The sequence below is a fragment of the Entelurus aequoreus genome, linkage group LG08 (assembly GCF_033978785.1).
Source record: "Entelurus aequoreus isolate RoL-2023_Sb linkage group LG08, RoL_Eaeq_v1.1, whole genome shotgun sequence".
Classification (NCBI taxonomy): Eukaryota; Metazoa; Chordata; class Actinopteri; order Syngnathiformes; family Syngnathidae; genus Entelurus; species Entelurus aequoreus.
In genome coordinates, this window is record NC_084738.1 from 29,680,993 (window position 1) to 29,694,602 (window position 13,610).

At 38.1% G+C, this 13,610-nt stretch overlaps 1 protein-coding gene across 2 annotated transcripts in view; it reads left to right on the forward strand.

Moving 5' to 3' along the window:
- Positions 1-13,610, forward strand: part of cpped1 (calcineurin-like phosphoesterase domain containing 1) — a 120,109-nt gene that overhangs the window by 38,704 nt on the left and 67,795 nt on the right. For both annotated transcript variants that reach the window (XM_062056222.1, XM_062056223.1), the window contains exon 2: positions 2,515-2,733. In XM_062056222.1, coding sequence (XP_061912206.1) covers positions 2,515-2,733 — 219 coding nt within the window. The remainder of the gene's footprint in view (positions 1-2,514; positions 2,734-13,610) is intronic.

The following is a 13,610-nucleotide window of genomic DNA, read 5'->3' on the forward strand; positions in this document are numbered from 1 at the left end:
TAATGGCGATCCCATACATCTTCATAAAAATCGGACACTATTGATCGATGGCCGATCAATTGGCACGTCTAACTAAAAGATAAAGAAAAATATTTTAGCTCTTTGATGTTAGCTTGATATTTGATGATGTGCCCTGCAAACTACTTTGTCATTATTTTTAAGCATGTTTTCCCTTTTTCTCATTTAAAATGTGAAGTGCCGGTGTAATTTCGGTTAGTGTTGAATACGTTCCACTTCATCCCTTCCAAAAACGTCAGTTACATTAACGGGGATCTTTGTTAAGCTAGCATTATCCCCTCCCCCTGCCACCCCCCCCCCCCCACACACCTCCCAAAAAACCCAATCAGACGTTTTCTTGTTCAATCAAGTTTCGCTTGAGGACATAATTATCACAGTCTCGTTTGAGAGAGAGGTACTGTACATGGAGAGCATGTTAAACACAGAGGATGCTAAGCAGTTTAGGGCCCCTGCTGAGGTAGGGGATCTGTGTAGCATGCAGATGCGCCACTGACACAGCAGCCTGTAACTACATTACTGCTTGTTATTCCTCGTGAAACTAAATGAGTGGAGAAGAAAGCAGTTGTAAACGCCTTCTCCCAGGATCTATCCATTTGCATTAGACAAGGGGAACTTCATTTGCCTTTGTTTTTTTGGGCCAGTCTTTTATGTCTGTCATGACATCATAAGCTGTCATTACCAGTGGTGTTCTGATCAGGGTTTTATGCTGCAGATTCAGATATTGATCATCTGTGAGTAAAATCGGCCGATATCGTTATCAATCACATTTAGTAACCGTAAATTTGCCAATTTATTTATGGTGAGTGCTATTGAAAGTGTAACAATTATCAATAAAATATTCAAACTAGTTCCTTATTCTCTTTTATTACATACCATTGTTTGGGCGAAACAAAGTCAATAGTACACAAAAACAACACAAGCAAAAACTAACATGTACTATTCTTTTAAATCCTTTAACTTGTCCCTCATAATACTCCTGTGTCCAGGGAATTTGTAACTACCATTAAAAACGACAAGAAAATGATTTTGTGCAATTGAAAATATCGGACCATTTGATTGTGGTGGTCCGCTCACTGTATGATCGGTGTCAGAGCTTGATCCGCAATTGCCGGCAGTAAGTCCAATCCGTTTCCAGTGAGGGTTGGACTCTGCCTGGGCTGCCCTTTGTCACCATTTCTGTTCATAATTTTTATGGACAGAATTTCTTGGCGCAGTCAAGGCATTGAGGGGATCCGGTTTGGTAGCTGTAGGATTAGGGCTCTGCTTTTTGCAGATGATGTGGTCCTGATGGCTTCATCTGGCCAAGATCTTCAGCTCTCACTGGATCGGTTTATAGCCGAGTGTGAAGCAAGCGACAGGGATGAGAATCAGCACCTCTAAGTCCAAGTCCATGGTTCTCACCCCGAAAAGGTTGGAGTGCCATCTCCAAGTTCAGAATCAGAATCAGAATCAGAATAGTTTTATTGCCATTGTTTGAGAACGGGTTCACAAACTAAGAATTTTTCTTGGTGCAATCGTGCAACATAAAACACATACAACACATATTTGGTAATAAAAAGAGCTGTAACTGAGCTATCAGATCTTGTTATAGACTTAGAAGGAATTCAAGGAGCTACTTTTAGGAGTTATTGTTCATGTGCCTGATGGCCGAGGGGAAAAAAGTTGGGGAGGAGATCGCCAAGTGGAGGAGTTCAAGTCTTGTACACGACCCAACCTTTTATTGGCGGAAGAACATGGATGGATGGATTGTGGGATGAAAATATTGATCAAATAACCTTAATATCATGTACTGATACAACCCTTGGTATTGACACAACCTATATATTCGTTGATCAGCCCTGTCCTTACGTGTACGCCTGGCCGCTACACAGCAAAAGACAACATAGTATTATGCTGTCTCTTGACTCTTATTAAGCTACTTGGTAATTTTCTTACTTTCTGCTGTAACACGTTTCCATCTACATTTCTTGAAGTTTACTACCACTTTTTCATATATATATATATATATATATATATATATATATATATATATATATATATATATATATATATATATATATATGTATATGTATACACACATATATATATGTATACACACACATATATATATATATATATATATATATATATATATATGTATACACACATATATATATGTATACACACATATATATATGTATACACACACATATATATATATATATATATATATATATATATATATATATATATATATATATATATATATATATATATATATATATATATATATATATATATATATATATATATATATATGTATGTGTGTGTGTGTGTGTGTATGCAATTAGATAATCTATATATAGATATATATTTATACAGATAGATATATGAATGGCTAAGATTTTGTTGTCTTCTTGGAAAATGTTTTACACGTCAAAGTTTAAATTACACATAAATTAGAGAATCACCCCAGCTCTTCCATTCTACCATTTGTCTTTTTTTGCTCTCCCGCAGATATTGAGCATGAGTGGACCGGCCCCTTCTACTTCATTCAGGCTGCAGACCCCCAGCTTGGCCTGATGAAGGCCTGGAGAGAGGGTGACTGCGATAGTGGAGGAGATGAATGGACAGAGGAAGTTGATCTCACCAAACAAGCGGTGGCGGCCATGAATCAGCTTCGACCTCGGCCAAGGTTTATGGTGCTGTGTGGAGACCTGGTGCACGCCATGCCAGGTAAAAAAAAGCATATTTAGTGATACCATGTAACAAACTGATTTGATTTTGTGAGTTAAAACATGGACTGTGATTTCTTAGGTCAGTTTATTTTAACCAAAAGTGATAGAATATTAAAAAATCCAGAAAAAAAATAATTATTTTTTAAAATTAATTAGTAGTTGATTGTGTTTTTGATCCTCAAGTAAAACGAGTATAGAGGTCAGACAGTTCCTGTAATCTCAGGGGGGGTTTTGGTTAATTCCTCTTTACAGACACTTCATATACTGAAGGTTTTGAGGAAGTTTATGCTCCTTCTACAGGTTTTCTATGGGGTTACGGTCCGGAGACTGGCTGGGTCTCTCCATGATCTTAATTTGCTTCTACTTGAGTCAGTCCTTTGTTGCCTTGGCCATATGTTTTATAGTCATCCACGAAAATACATATTTGGTGTTCTGAGACCATGAGGTTTTAATCCAAGATTCTACAATACATGGCCCTGTTTGTCGAGACCTCAATAATGGGAACTCTTACTCCTGTACCGCCAGCAAAAAAAAAGTTCCAAAGCAGAATATTTTTACTAGGGTTGTTCACGATAAACGTATGCAGCCAGACATCCGTTTCGAGAACTGGCTGGTTCGGCTACGCCGGTTACAGCCCCCTCAAGCAATAAGGTTCAGCGTTGAATCTTCATGTTAATTTCGTGTATACACATAAACCCGTGATGGCGCTGAACTAGAAATCAGTTTAAGGTTTTTGTCTTTAAAACGACACGAGCCAGGGTTGTCCATGAAGAGTCACATGCTTGTTACGTTACTTACGAAACTGGAGACGAGAATAGACGTAGATGCATGGTCCGGGTGCTGCGCAAGACTAGCAATTAGTAGACAGTTTAGCGGCAGCACGACTAATCTGATTACTCACCTGTTGTGACGGCATGGAAACACTTACCTTATTTTCCGCACTATAAGGCGCACCTAAAAACCTCCAATTTTGTCAAAAGCTGACAGTGCGCCTTATATATGGACACATATTGAGCCACAACAAACTTCATTTTCATAAAGTTTAGGTCTTGCAACTACGGTAAACAGCCGCCATCTTTTTTCCCCCGTAGAAGAATAAGTTCTTCTTCTACGGTAAGCAGCCACCCCCGTAGAAGAAGAAGCGTGTGGTGCATGCTGGGATATATGACGTTTCATTTCCATTTGTGTGTTTATGTAAAGACCCCAAAATGGCTCCTATTAAGTGTGTTGTCTGTCTAATTATAAATAATGCAGACGAGACGTGTTGGCTGAGTTCTCAACGTTTACTCACAGCGTGCTCATAACCACATTCTAACTGACGGCATGGCGAGTCTTGGCGACATACAACATCGCTTCTCAGGGCTACCGCGCATGCTCGTCACTCCCGATGCATGCTGGGTAGTGTAGTTGTTATATTCCTTAGCTTAGCTCATAATATCACGTTAAGAGACACGCTTACGCGCTTAATTCAACACTCGCCGTCATTCCGGGTGGATTGACAAAAGAACTCCAGCCGCTAGATATTGGTGTCAACAGGGCATTCAAAGCTAGACTGCTAACTGCGTGCGAACAGTGAATGACAGAAGGCGAACACACGTTCACCAAGACGAAGACAGCGCCGGACGACATACGCCACTATTTGCCGGTGGATCGTAAATGCCTGGGCTGATTCAGTTTCAACTGTGGTCCCGAGCTTTTAGGAAGGCAGGAATTGTCACTGAACTGCTGGACAACAGCAGCGACACTGACTCAATTAATGACGACTTCAACGAGACGGAGCCGGCCATTTTGGATGCCGTATTTGCCCACTATTTAATTCGGACACTGAAGAAGAAGAATTCGAGGGATTCGTGAATGAGGAATAATTTCATAAGGTGAGCTTTACATGTTTATTTTGTGTGTTGTGTTGTGTGACATTAACGTTTGAGCAACGTTGAGTTATTGATATATTGTTATTGCTCTGCACTATTTGGAGTGTTACTATATTGTGATAGCACTAACGTTTGATTTACGTAACACGAGTAAATCAGCTGTTTATTCATTTTGGGAGTGAACGGAGTTGTCAGAACGCTGGTTTGTAATCTATTAATAAAGTTTGACTGACCTATCTGACTGTTTTGTTGACACATGGTGCACCTTATAATCCGGTGCGCCTTATATATGAACAAAGTTTTTAAATATGCCATTCATTGGAGGTGCGCCTTATAATCCGGTGCGCCTTATAGTGCGGAAAATACGGTAAGCGGGCGATGAGGGAGCGAGATATGCTAATGCTAGCAGAACTAACAACTGGCAAGAAGAGGACACTGATTTGAAAGACTTCAAGCCCCAACAGCTTTTGGAAAAAACCCGTAGTTATCCACATGTGCTGCCGTGCGGCGGCAACGTTGCTGACCCGAGACGCGGCACATTTGTGTGTCAAAACGCACACACTGAGCCCATACAATCATAATAATCGTCCAAAGGAATAAAGACAAAATAACAGCAATACTACGGGTTAATAAAAAGGATGCGTGAAACGCTATGTTAGGGTATTTGGGCTTCAGAACTGTCAATATAGATGATTCTTTAAACACGGAAGTGCCGCGCTGCAAGCTCTGCTTTAAAACATGCCTCGCCAAATGTGTCTATACAGCATTACCACTGTTGCTTAAAATTTAGGTAAATATTTAAATAATAAACATCCAGACGTGCGCAAGGAGTTTAAAGCGTGGCAGGTAATATAGTTAACAGCTTCCCCGGTACACATATACAGTAGATGCGAGACATGCATACAGCTGGTTGGCTTGTTGAACATTTTTAGAGCAGTCCAAACCGGTCCACCCATCCATCCATTTTCTACCGCTTGTCCCTTCCGGGGTCGCGGGGGGTGCTGGAGCCTATCTCAGCTGCATTCGGGCGGGAGGCGGGGTACACCCTGGACAAGTCGCCAACTGGTCATGTAGTGTAAATAAATGCAAATGAGTTGACTGAATTTCGTAACAAATTCCCAGAACTATTTAAATTGTTCCATATTACATATAGTCTGCCATAATCAAGGACTAGGTTAGAATAGAATAAAAAGCTTTATTGACATTATATTAAACGCTTCATGATTTATGGTTGCCAATACTGGTCTGTGTTTTAAGAAAAATACAATTATTAATAAGTACCAAAAACAAAACTATGGATAAATGTACCCAGATAAGCCATGTAGCAGGTAAAACACACATTTGTTGAAGATAAAACACAAATTGTAGCAATTTGTTACAAAATTCAGTCATTTCACTTGCATTAGTTGACGTTAGATGGGGCTTAACTCCGCTAATATTTGGCATCAATCCAAGCAGCTGTGTGCACGTCTACGTGTCTGCATGTGCACAGCAGGGGAGCTGGTTAACTCATGACAGTAGTGTATGTGTGTCTAAGAGAATGGCAACTTGTGTAGACAGAGAGAGAGGTAGCGCTGCACTGCGCAGTAGAAGGATGAATGTGTCCGATTGTGTCCTGCAAAACTAATAATAAAGGAACCAGATTGTCACAAATAAGCGGCCTTGTCATTCTGACAGAGCTTAACGGACTCATTGTTGGATAAAGTGAAGGGTGTTAACCCGACGAAAACATCGACCCTGAAGGGAACGTCTGTAAAAACTACATTATTACTATTTAACTCCTTGTGCAGATCTGAATTCTTATTATTCAAATGTTTACCTAAGTTTGAAGCAAAGGTTGTAATACTAATCGCCACCTTTGGCGAGGCGTGTTTTAAAGCAACACTTGAAGCGCGGCGCCTCCTTGTTTAAAACGGCATCTTTATCGTTAGTTTTGAAGCCCCAATACCTCCATATTGCGCTTCACGCACACTCTTTATTAACCAGTAGACCTGTTGTTTTTTGCCATTCCTCTCCAAGATATTATTGCTTGTATGCACATTGTGTGTGCATTTTGACACACTCAACGTCATGCGTATCGGCTCTGTAGACACCGCCACACAGCAGCATTCAGAAAAGAGAACGGTACCGGTACTTTTCAAAGGTAGTATAGTACCGATTTCAATCAATTAGTATCGCGGTACTTTATTATTATTGGTATACTGTACAACCTGATTTGTGTGTGTATATATATATATATATATATATATATATACATATATATATATATATATATATACATACATGTATATACATATACATATATATATATATATATATATATATATATATATATATATATATATATATATATATATAAACACACACATATATATATATATATATATATATATATATATATATATATATATATATATATATATATATATATATATATATATATATATATATATATATATATATATCCAAAACCAGTTAAGTTGACACGTTGTGTAAATCGTAAATAAAAACAGAATACAATGATTTGCTAATCCTTTTCAACCTATATCCAATTGAATACACTGCAAAGACAAGATACTTAACGTTCAAACTGGTAAACTTTGTTATTTTTTGCAAATATTAGCTCATTTGGAATTTGATGCCTGCAACATGTTTCAAAAAAACTGGCACACGTGGCAAAAAAGACTGCGAAAGTTGAGGAATGTTCATCAAACACTTATTTGGAACATCCCACAGGTGAACAGGCTAATTGGGAACAGGTGCTTGCCATCATTGGGTATAAAAACAGCTTCCATGAAATGCTCAGTCATTCACAAACAAGGATAGGGCGAATTGTTTAAGAGCATTTTTCTGACTGGCAATAAATAAGGTTTTCATTGGTTTACAGAAAAAACATATTTTTCATTGTCCCACTTTATGATTCTAACACATTTTGTTCAGTGTCCTAGTGTAAAGTTGAGTTTGTATCGGATCAAATTGTGAAGCTCCTATAGAATACCAGCAGTGTGTTGTCTTGAATGCTCTTCTTTATGTCCTTGAATTGGGACATGCTTTAGCACTATGTAGCAGGATCTGAGGATGCTTACTGTAAGAAAGGCCAACAGCATAGGCTCTCAACTTATAACAAGCCACATATGCGAAAAAAAAACCTTCCCAGTGGAAAGGCTGGCGTACGGACGGTGAAAATAATGTACTAGCAGCACCAGAGTAGTCGCCAATTATTGGCCTCATGTTGGAAGACTTCAGGTCAACTCAGACGCCAGCTGTGTGAGTTTAAATTCACTCTAGTCCTTATGTCCAGCTAAATGATACAGAAATACCCCCGCGAGTGTCGTAAGGTGCCTCAGGAAGTCTCATAAAATTCTTTACCGGTTTCATCTTACCTCACATGAAGCTCCCAAATTGCAGATAACTGTTAACTATTTAGAAACACAAGCTGTGCGTTTACTACTCCATTTTGACAATCAACTTGTTTTATGTCTTTTGTGTTGTCAGCATGGAGGCACTGGTATGTTTTACGGTCTTTTCTATCAGGTTCATTTCCAAAGAGCTTATGAAGAATAATGATAATCAAAAGTCAGTCATAACATTTTTTAAAAAAGGTCAACTTTTTAATTTTAATTGTACACATGCCAATGAGATTTACTGTATATGTTTTTTAGTGCTATAATGCTATCAAGCAGTATGTTTGTAGGAGAGAAGGGTTAGCTTGATGTGTGTTGGCATTGTAAGCTCTTGGGCCTGATTAAAAATATTCATAAATAAACTCTATATACAGCACTGTATATAGACACGGATTATTTTATTGCAAGCTTCTTTGCTCACATTGTTCTGATGAAATTAACTGATTTGTGTTTAGATGATGGGATGTTGTGCAGCTTTTCACCGTCGATATTCCATGCAGAGGAAGATTGGAGCCTGAGCCTTCTCTGTTTCCCAGCCAGTCTGTAAACAACATGTTCCCATATGACAGCAGTTGATATTTATCTATGAAAAAGCACAGCCCTCCTGGCTATTCTCTGGAAGCTTTAGTTTCTATTCGAAAGCAGATTCCGGGTTTTTGATCAGGCCAGCTTAGCTGTGCTTCTTGTTTTGGTTACAGCTGGGAAGCAAAAAAAAAAGTTAGTTCCCTGACCTACCTTTTTTTTTTATTCTCATCAACATTTGTGTGATTTCTTTGTAAACCTTAAACATCTTGTGTTTGCATTGCGCTTTTGTCAATGTCAGTGCCAGCTTGCCAATACACCATATTTTCCGGACTATAGAGGGCACTGTGATATAAGCCGCACCCACAAAATTTTTTAAGAAAAAAATACTTTTTCCATGTATTAGCCGCATTGGACTATAGCCGCCGGTATATAAATTGGGAAATTAGTTCTTTACACAGATTATTTTGTAAATGTTTATTTACATACCTTAATTGTTTCCAAACGGTGTCTGAAACATGGCCGTAAAAGACTGATCAAACACAACAAAAGTCCTCGTCATGGACCCTCTAGCTGCGAAAGATAGCTCTCTAAACAGACTCAATAACACTACGGTGATGTTTTGGTGAATTTATTGAGGAATGTGTGATACTGAAACATTCCAAAAATAATGCTATTGTAAGTTAATAATACTAACACAGACACTCGTAATTGTTTTAGCATACCAGCTAATGTTAACAACACTCGTTTCATTACATTACAATAGCTGGTAAATAGTTATACTTGTAAAGCGCTTTTCTACCTTCCAGGTACTCTAAGCGCATTGACACTATTTCCACATTCACCCATTCATACACACATTCCCACACTGATGGCGGGAGCTGCCATGCAAGGACCTAAACACGACTCATCAGCAAGGAGGATGTGTCTTGCTCAAGGACACAACGGACATGATTGGTTGCTGGCACGGCCCCTCTACCAACCGAGCCACACCATCCAAATAACAACGTACAAATATGCATGAAAAAATATCCTACATACATCACAAATAGGACGATTTAAGTAAGACTTTTTTCAATTAAACTGTGAAACTTACAAACTCTGATTACTTTTTCGCACACTCTTGGCATTCTCTCGATGAACTTCAAGAGGTAGTCACCTGAAATGGTTTTCACTTCACAGGTGTGCTTGAAGCTCATCGAGAGAATGTCAAGAGTGTGCAAAGCAGTAATCAGAGCAAAGGGCGGCTATTTTGAAGAAACTAGAATATAAAACATGTTTTCAGTTATTTCACCTTTTTTTTTGTTAAGTACATAACTCCACATGTGTTCATTCATAGTTTTGATGCCTTCAGTGACAATTTACAATGTAAATAGTCGTGAAAATAAAGAAAACGCATTGAATGAGGAGTAGGTGTGTCCAAACTTTTGGCCTGTACTGTACATTTCAAAACAGAGCTTTGTTATTAGTAATTGGTTTTAACTTAGTTGTTCTTATGTTATATCGTTTTGCTCTATTTTTATAACTATTTATATTGTACAATGTATCACAGGCTGTATACCAGTGGCGACTGCTGGTCTTTCAAGTAGGGGAAGTTAATATTCAGCTATTGTCTAAACATGAGTATAGTTTCTAAAAACAGATATAAAGATGCTAGAGTTTACAAAGAAAAAATCAGTTAAAAGATTGTGAAATGCTCCATATCGACAGGGAAAACAGAATGGAAATTGAAAAATGCTTTTGCAGTGTTTCATATTTCAGGATCGCTGATTCGCTCATTTTGCTGTCAATCATGAAGGGTTTTAGCCTCACACAGATCATGGTGTTGTGGCCAGCCGAGGCCGAGCCCACTTCTCATTCACTTCTAGAGACACTCTATTTCTGTGACGGGACAAAGCCAAGCATTTAACCAAAGACTGTCTAGTTTGACAGCAATGGAACAATCCACTCCCAGTTCCGAATGAATGAGAAGAATGTCGCGTCAGCTGTCCCGGATGTAGCAGATTCTGAACAAAAGCGGGACATATTCTAGCACATATTTAGTCTATGAAATGTAAACACGATAGTACATGTTTGATTTTTTTTATATTTTAGGGGAAGCTGAAATCTTGCAGTCTTAGCGCAATCGCCACTGCCACATACCCATATACGCTGCAGGTCTCTGAGGTGAACAGCCTCTGGCATATTCGAACAAGGCGAGTATGGGAAGTCAGCAGGTCAGATCTGTAACTTTTGGACAAGTTAAGGGCTGGGTCGGTGGGGTCTTGCAAATATATATCTGCAACCTAATCAACCTTTTCCTCTCTTTCGGCCATTATGAGTTAAAAAAGCGAGAGGATATCAGATTTCTCTGTTAGCGGAGTGTGGCTGCGGTATGGCTCGGCTGATCAGCCTAGCACTTCCTGCTCTCGCAACTCACAACTTGTGATTGGATAATCACTTGTGAGTCACAAGTGAGTATCCAATCACTGGAGGCGTCAATGTCACATACAACGGTTCAACATGTGGCAAACCTAGAAGGGTACTGTCTGCTACTGTTAACTGATTGGCTATCACAACTATCAACTGTATGCGCTCCGTCAACTTACACTGCACAGACCGCTGCATTGTGGATTCAGAAGGCCTCCAATAATTGTATACAGCGCTTGGTAACAAGCTAGCTGACATCCTGATTGGATAGAAGCTCTAAAGTAAAAACGGCAACACTGGAGCCGTATATAACATGGAGAGAATATGATAAATACTTTTAACAATTGATTATCATGATTTATGTTTGGTCAACAGAGAAGGCCTTGCTGGCCCTGACAGCCCACAAATGCCACCTGTTATACCCGTTATTCCTGGTAAAGTGATATGCTCTTTTCGTCATCAAATAAGTATTGGAAAAGTCATGGAAATTATAAGTGGAAATATTTATGAACTCTGTGTTTAACAAAAAAAAAGAGCCGCAAGCTTTAAACCAGTGCAATCCACCTTTGCATGATAATGAGGGAGCTAGCATTAGGCACTTGTCTAGCCTTGAGGAATGGGCACAGAGGAAATGAAGAGTGAAGGAAATGCCGACTGTCTTTGCTCTTTGTATGTACTTCTCATTACGTTTTATTGTTAAAGTATCCCCACGTTTGATCATAATCTGGAACATTTGGTGCGATATTAAAATTAAGTATGCAGTAGTAGCAGTATGTCATTTGTCAGCTACTTCTCGTTTCATTGTATTACAGCTACTATATATTACAGCAAGTGATTCTCCCTGCTGAGGCCTGCTTGACATTTCCATCAAAACTATTTACGTTAGAAAATGAATGGGTGGGGGCCATGGGAAGCTAGCTGTCAACTGCCATTGTCAACGCCACTGCCTGTTGGCGACAGGAAATTGGTAACTGTATTTCTTCTAAATATTCCTCTGCCTCGATCTGACATCCTCTCCTCACTTTTTTTCCTCAATATGCTGTGTAAACAGCTGCTGTTTGGTATCTCACACCTTATTTTGACACCTGTCATTTGAATTCATAAACACACTCTTATAATCCTGCTTCAAAGCTCTCTTTTTAAAGCATCCAAAGGAATGGAATTGATGAACAGATACATCATTGCATTATCTAGAAAAACTAAAGGGAAATAATTAATCTTTATTTTTATCTTTTTCTGTCCATAAACTACAATCTACAGCCAAGTTTGAACTGTGCAGGTGTATTTGCCACATTGTGGCAGTCACTGTAATCAGCGGGGTATTCCAAAAAGCAGGTTAAAAGAAAACTATATAAAACCTAAGGTGAAATAAAATGTAGTGTTTTGTTTTCAAAAAAGAGAGGTAAGTCAAACTCAGATAAGAAGTATGTCAGACATGATGTGTTTGTTTCTTTGTAACTGGTAGATGTTAAAACAATATTAATTCCTGTAGATTTATATCGGGTAAGAATTTTGAGGTCATGGTGAATGTAGATAAACTATCATTATACAAGACTGCCAAACTGCAGTGTTGCAAGTCAATTTATAAAAATACTTGTTTTTAAATAAGAAATAGTCTGTATTTATATAGCGCTTTACTATACCTGAACGATACCCAAAGCGTCACATTCACCCATGCACACACACGTTCACAAACTGTATTTGTAGATATTTAATTTTATTTGGATTTGTTTGAATTGAAAACATTTGAGGAAGAGAAACTTACATTATTTAGTTTTTCATTATTGTAAATACAACTACCACTGCGGTTTATCCTGTTAGCAAAACATTTTTAAAACATTATAATAATAATACAATTAAATAGTAGATATTTCATTATTTTAAATATAACTAATATGTGAGCTTTGCTAATAACATTTAGCTAAATAGCTAATCTAGAAAAACTAAAGGGAAATAATTAATCTTTATTTTTATCTTTTTCTGTCCATAAACTACAATCTACAGCCAAGTTTGAACTGTGCAGGTGTATTTGCCACATTGTGGCAGTCACTGTAATCAGCGGGGTATTCCAAAAAGCAGGTTAAAAGAAAACTATATAAAACCTAAGGTGAAATAAAATGTAGTGTTTTGTTTTCAAAAAAGAGAGGTAAGTCAAACTCAGATAAGAAGTATGTCAGACATGATGTGTTTGTTTTTTGTAACTGGTAGATGTTAAAACAATATTAATTCCTGTAAGCTAAATAGCTTGTCTAGAAAAGCCGCAATTTTAGATTTCTCTTTTTCAAAGAACTATACATCAGATTATCTCTGGTTTGCATCGACTTTGTATGTCTAATACAGGGTGATCCAAAAAGAATACGCCAAAATTATCACTCGATATTTCAAAAATGAAAAACAATAGAAAAATAGCTTGAACACATGTGTTGTACATAATTTGGAGTATTTTTTTCATGCTTTACAAGAGCTCAATATGGCCACCACCGGCAGCACGGACAACATCAAGACAATATGAGAATTCCTCCCAAACACGCTCCAGGATGTCGTGATCCACCGTGTTGATTGCGGCTGTTATTTGATCTTTCATGTCATCGATATTTGCTGGCTACTCTGGAACATAAACTTTGTCTTTAACATACACCCACAGAAAAAAGTCACACACAGTTAAGTCC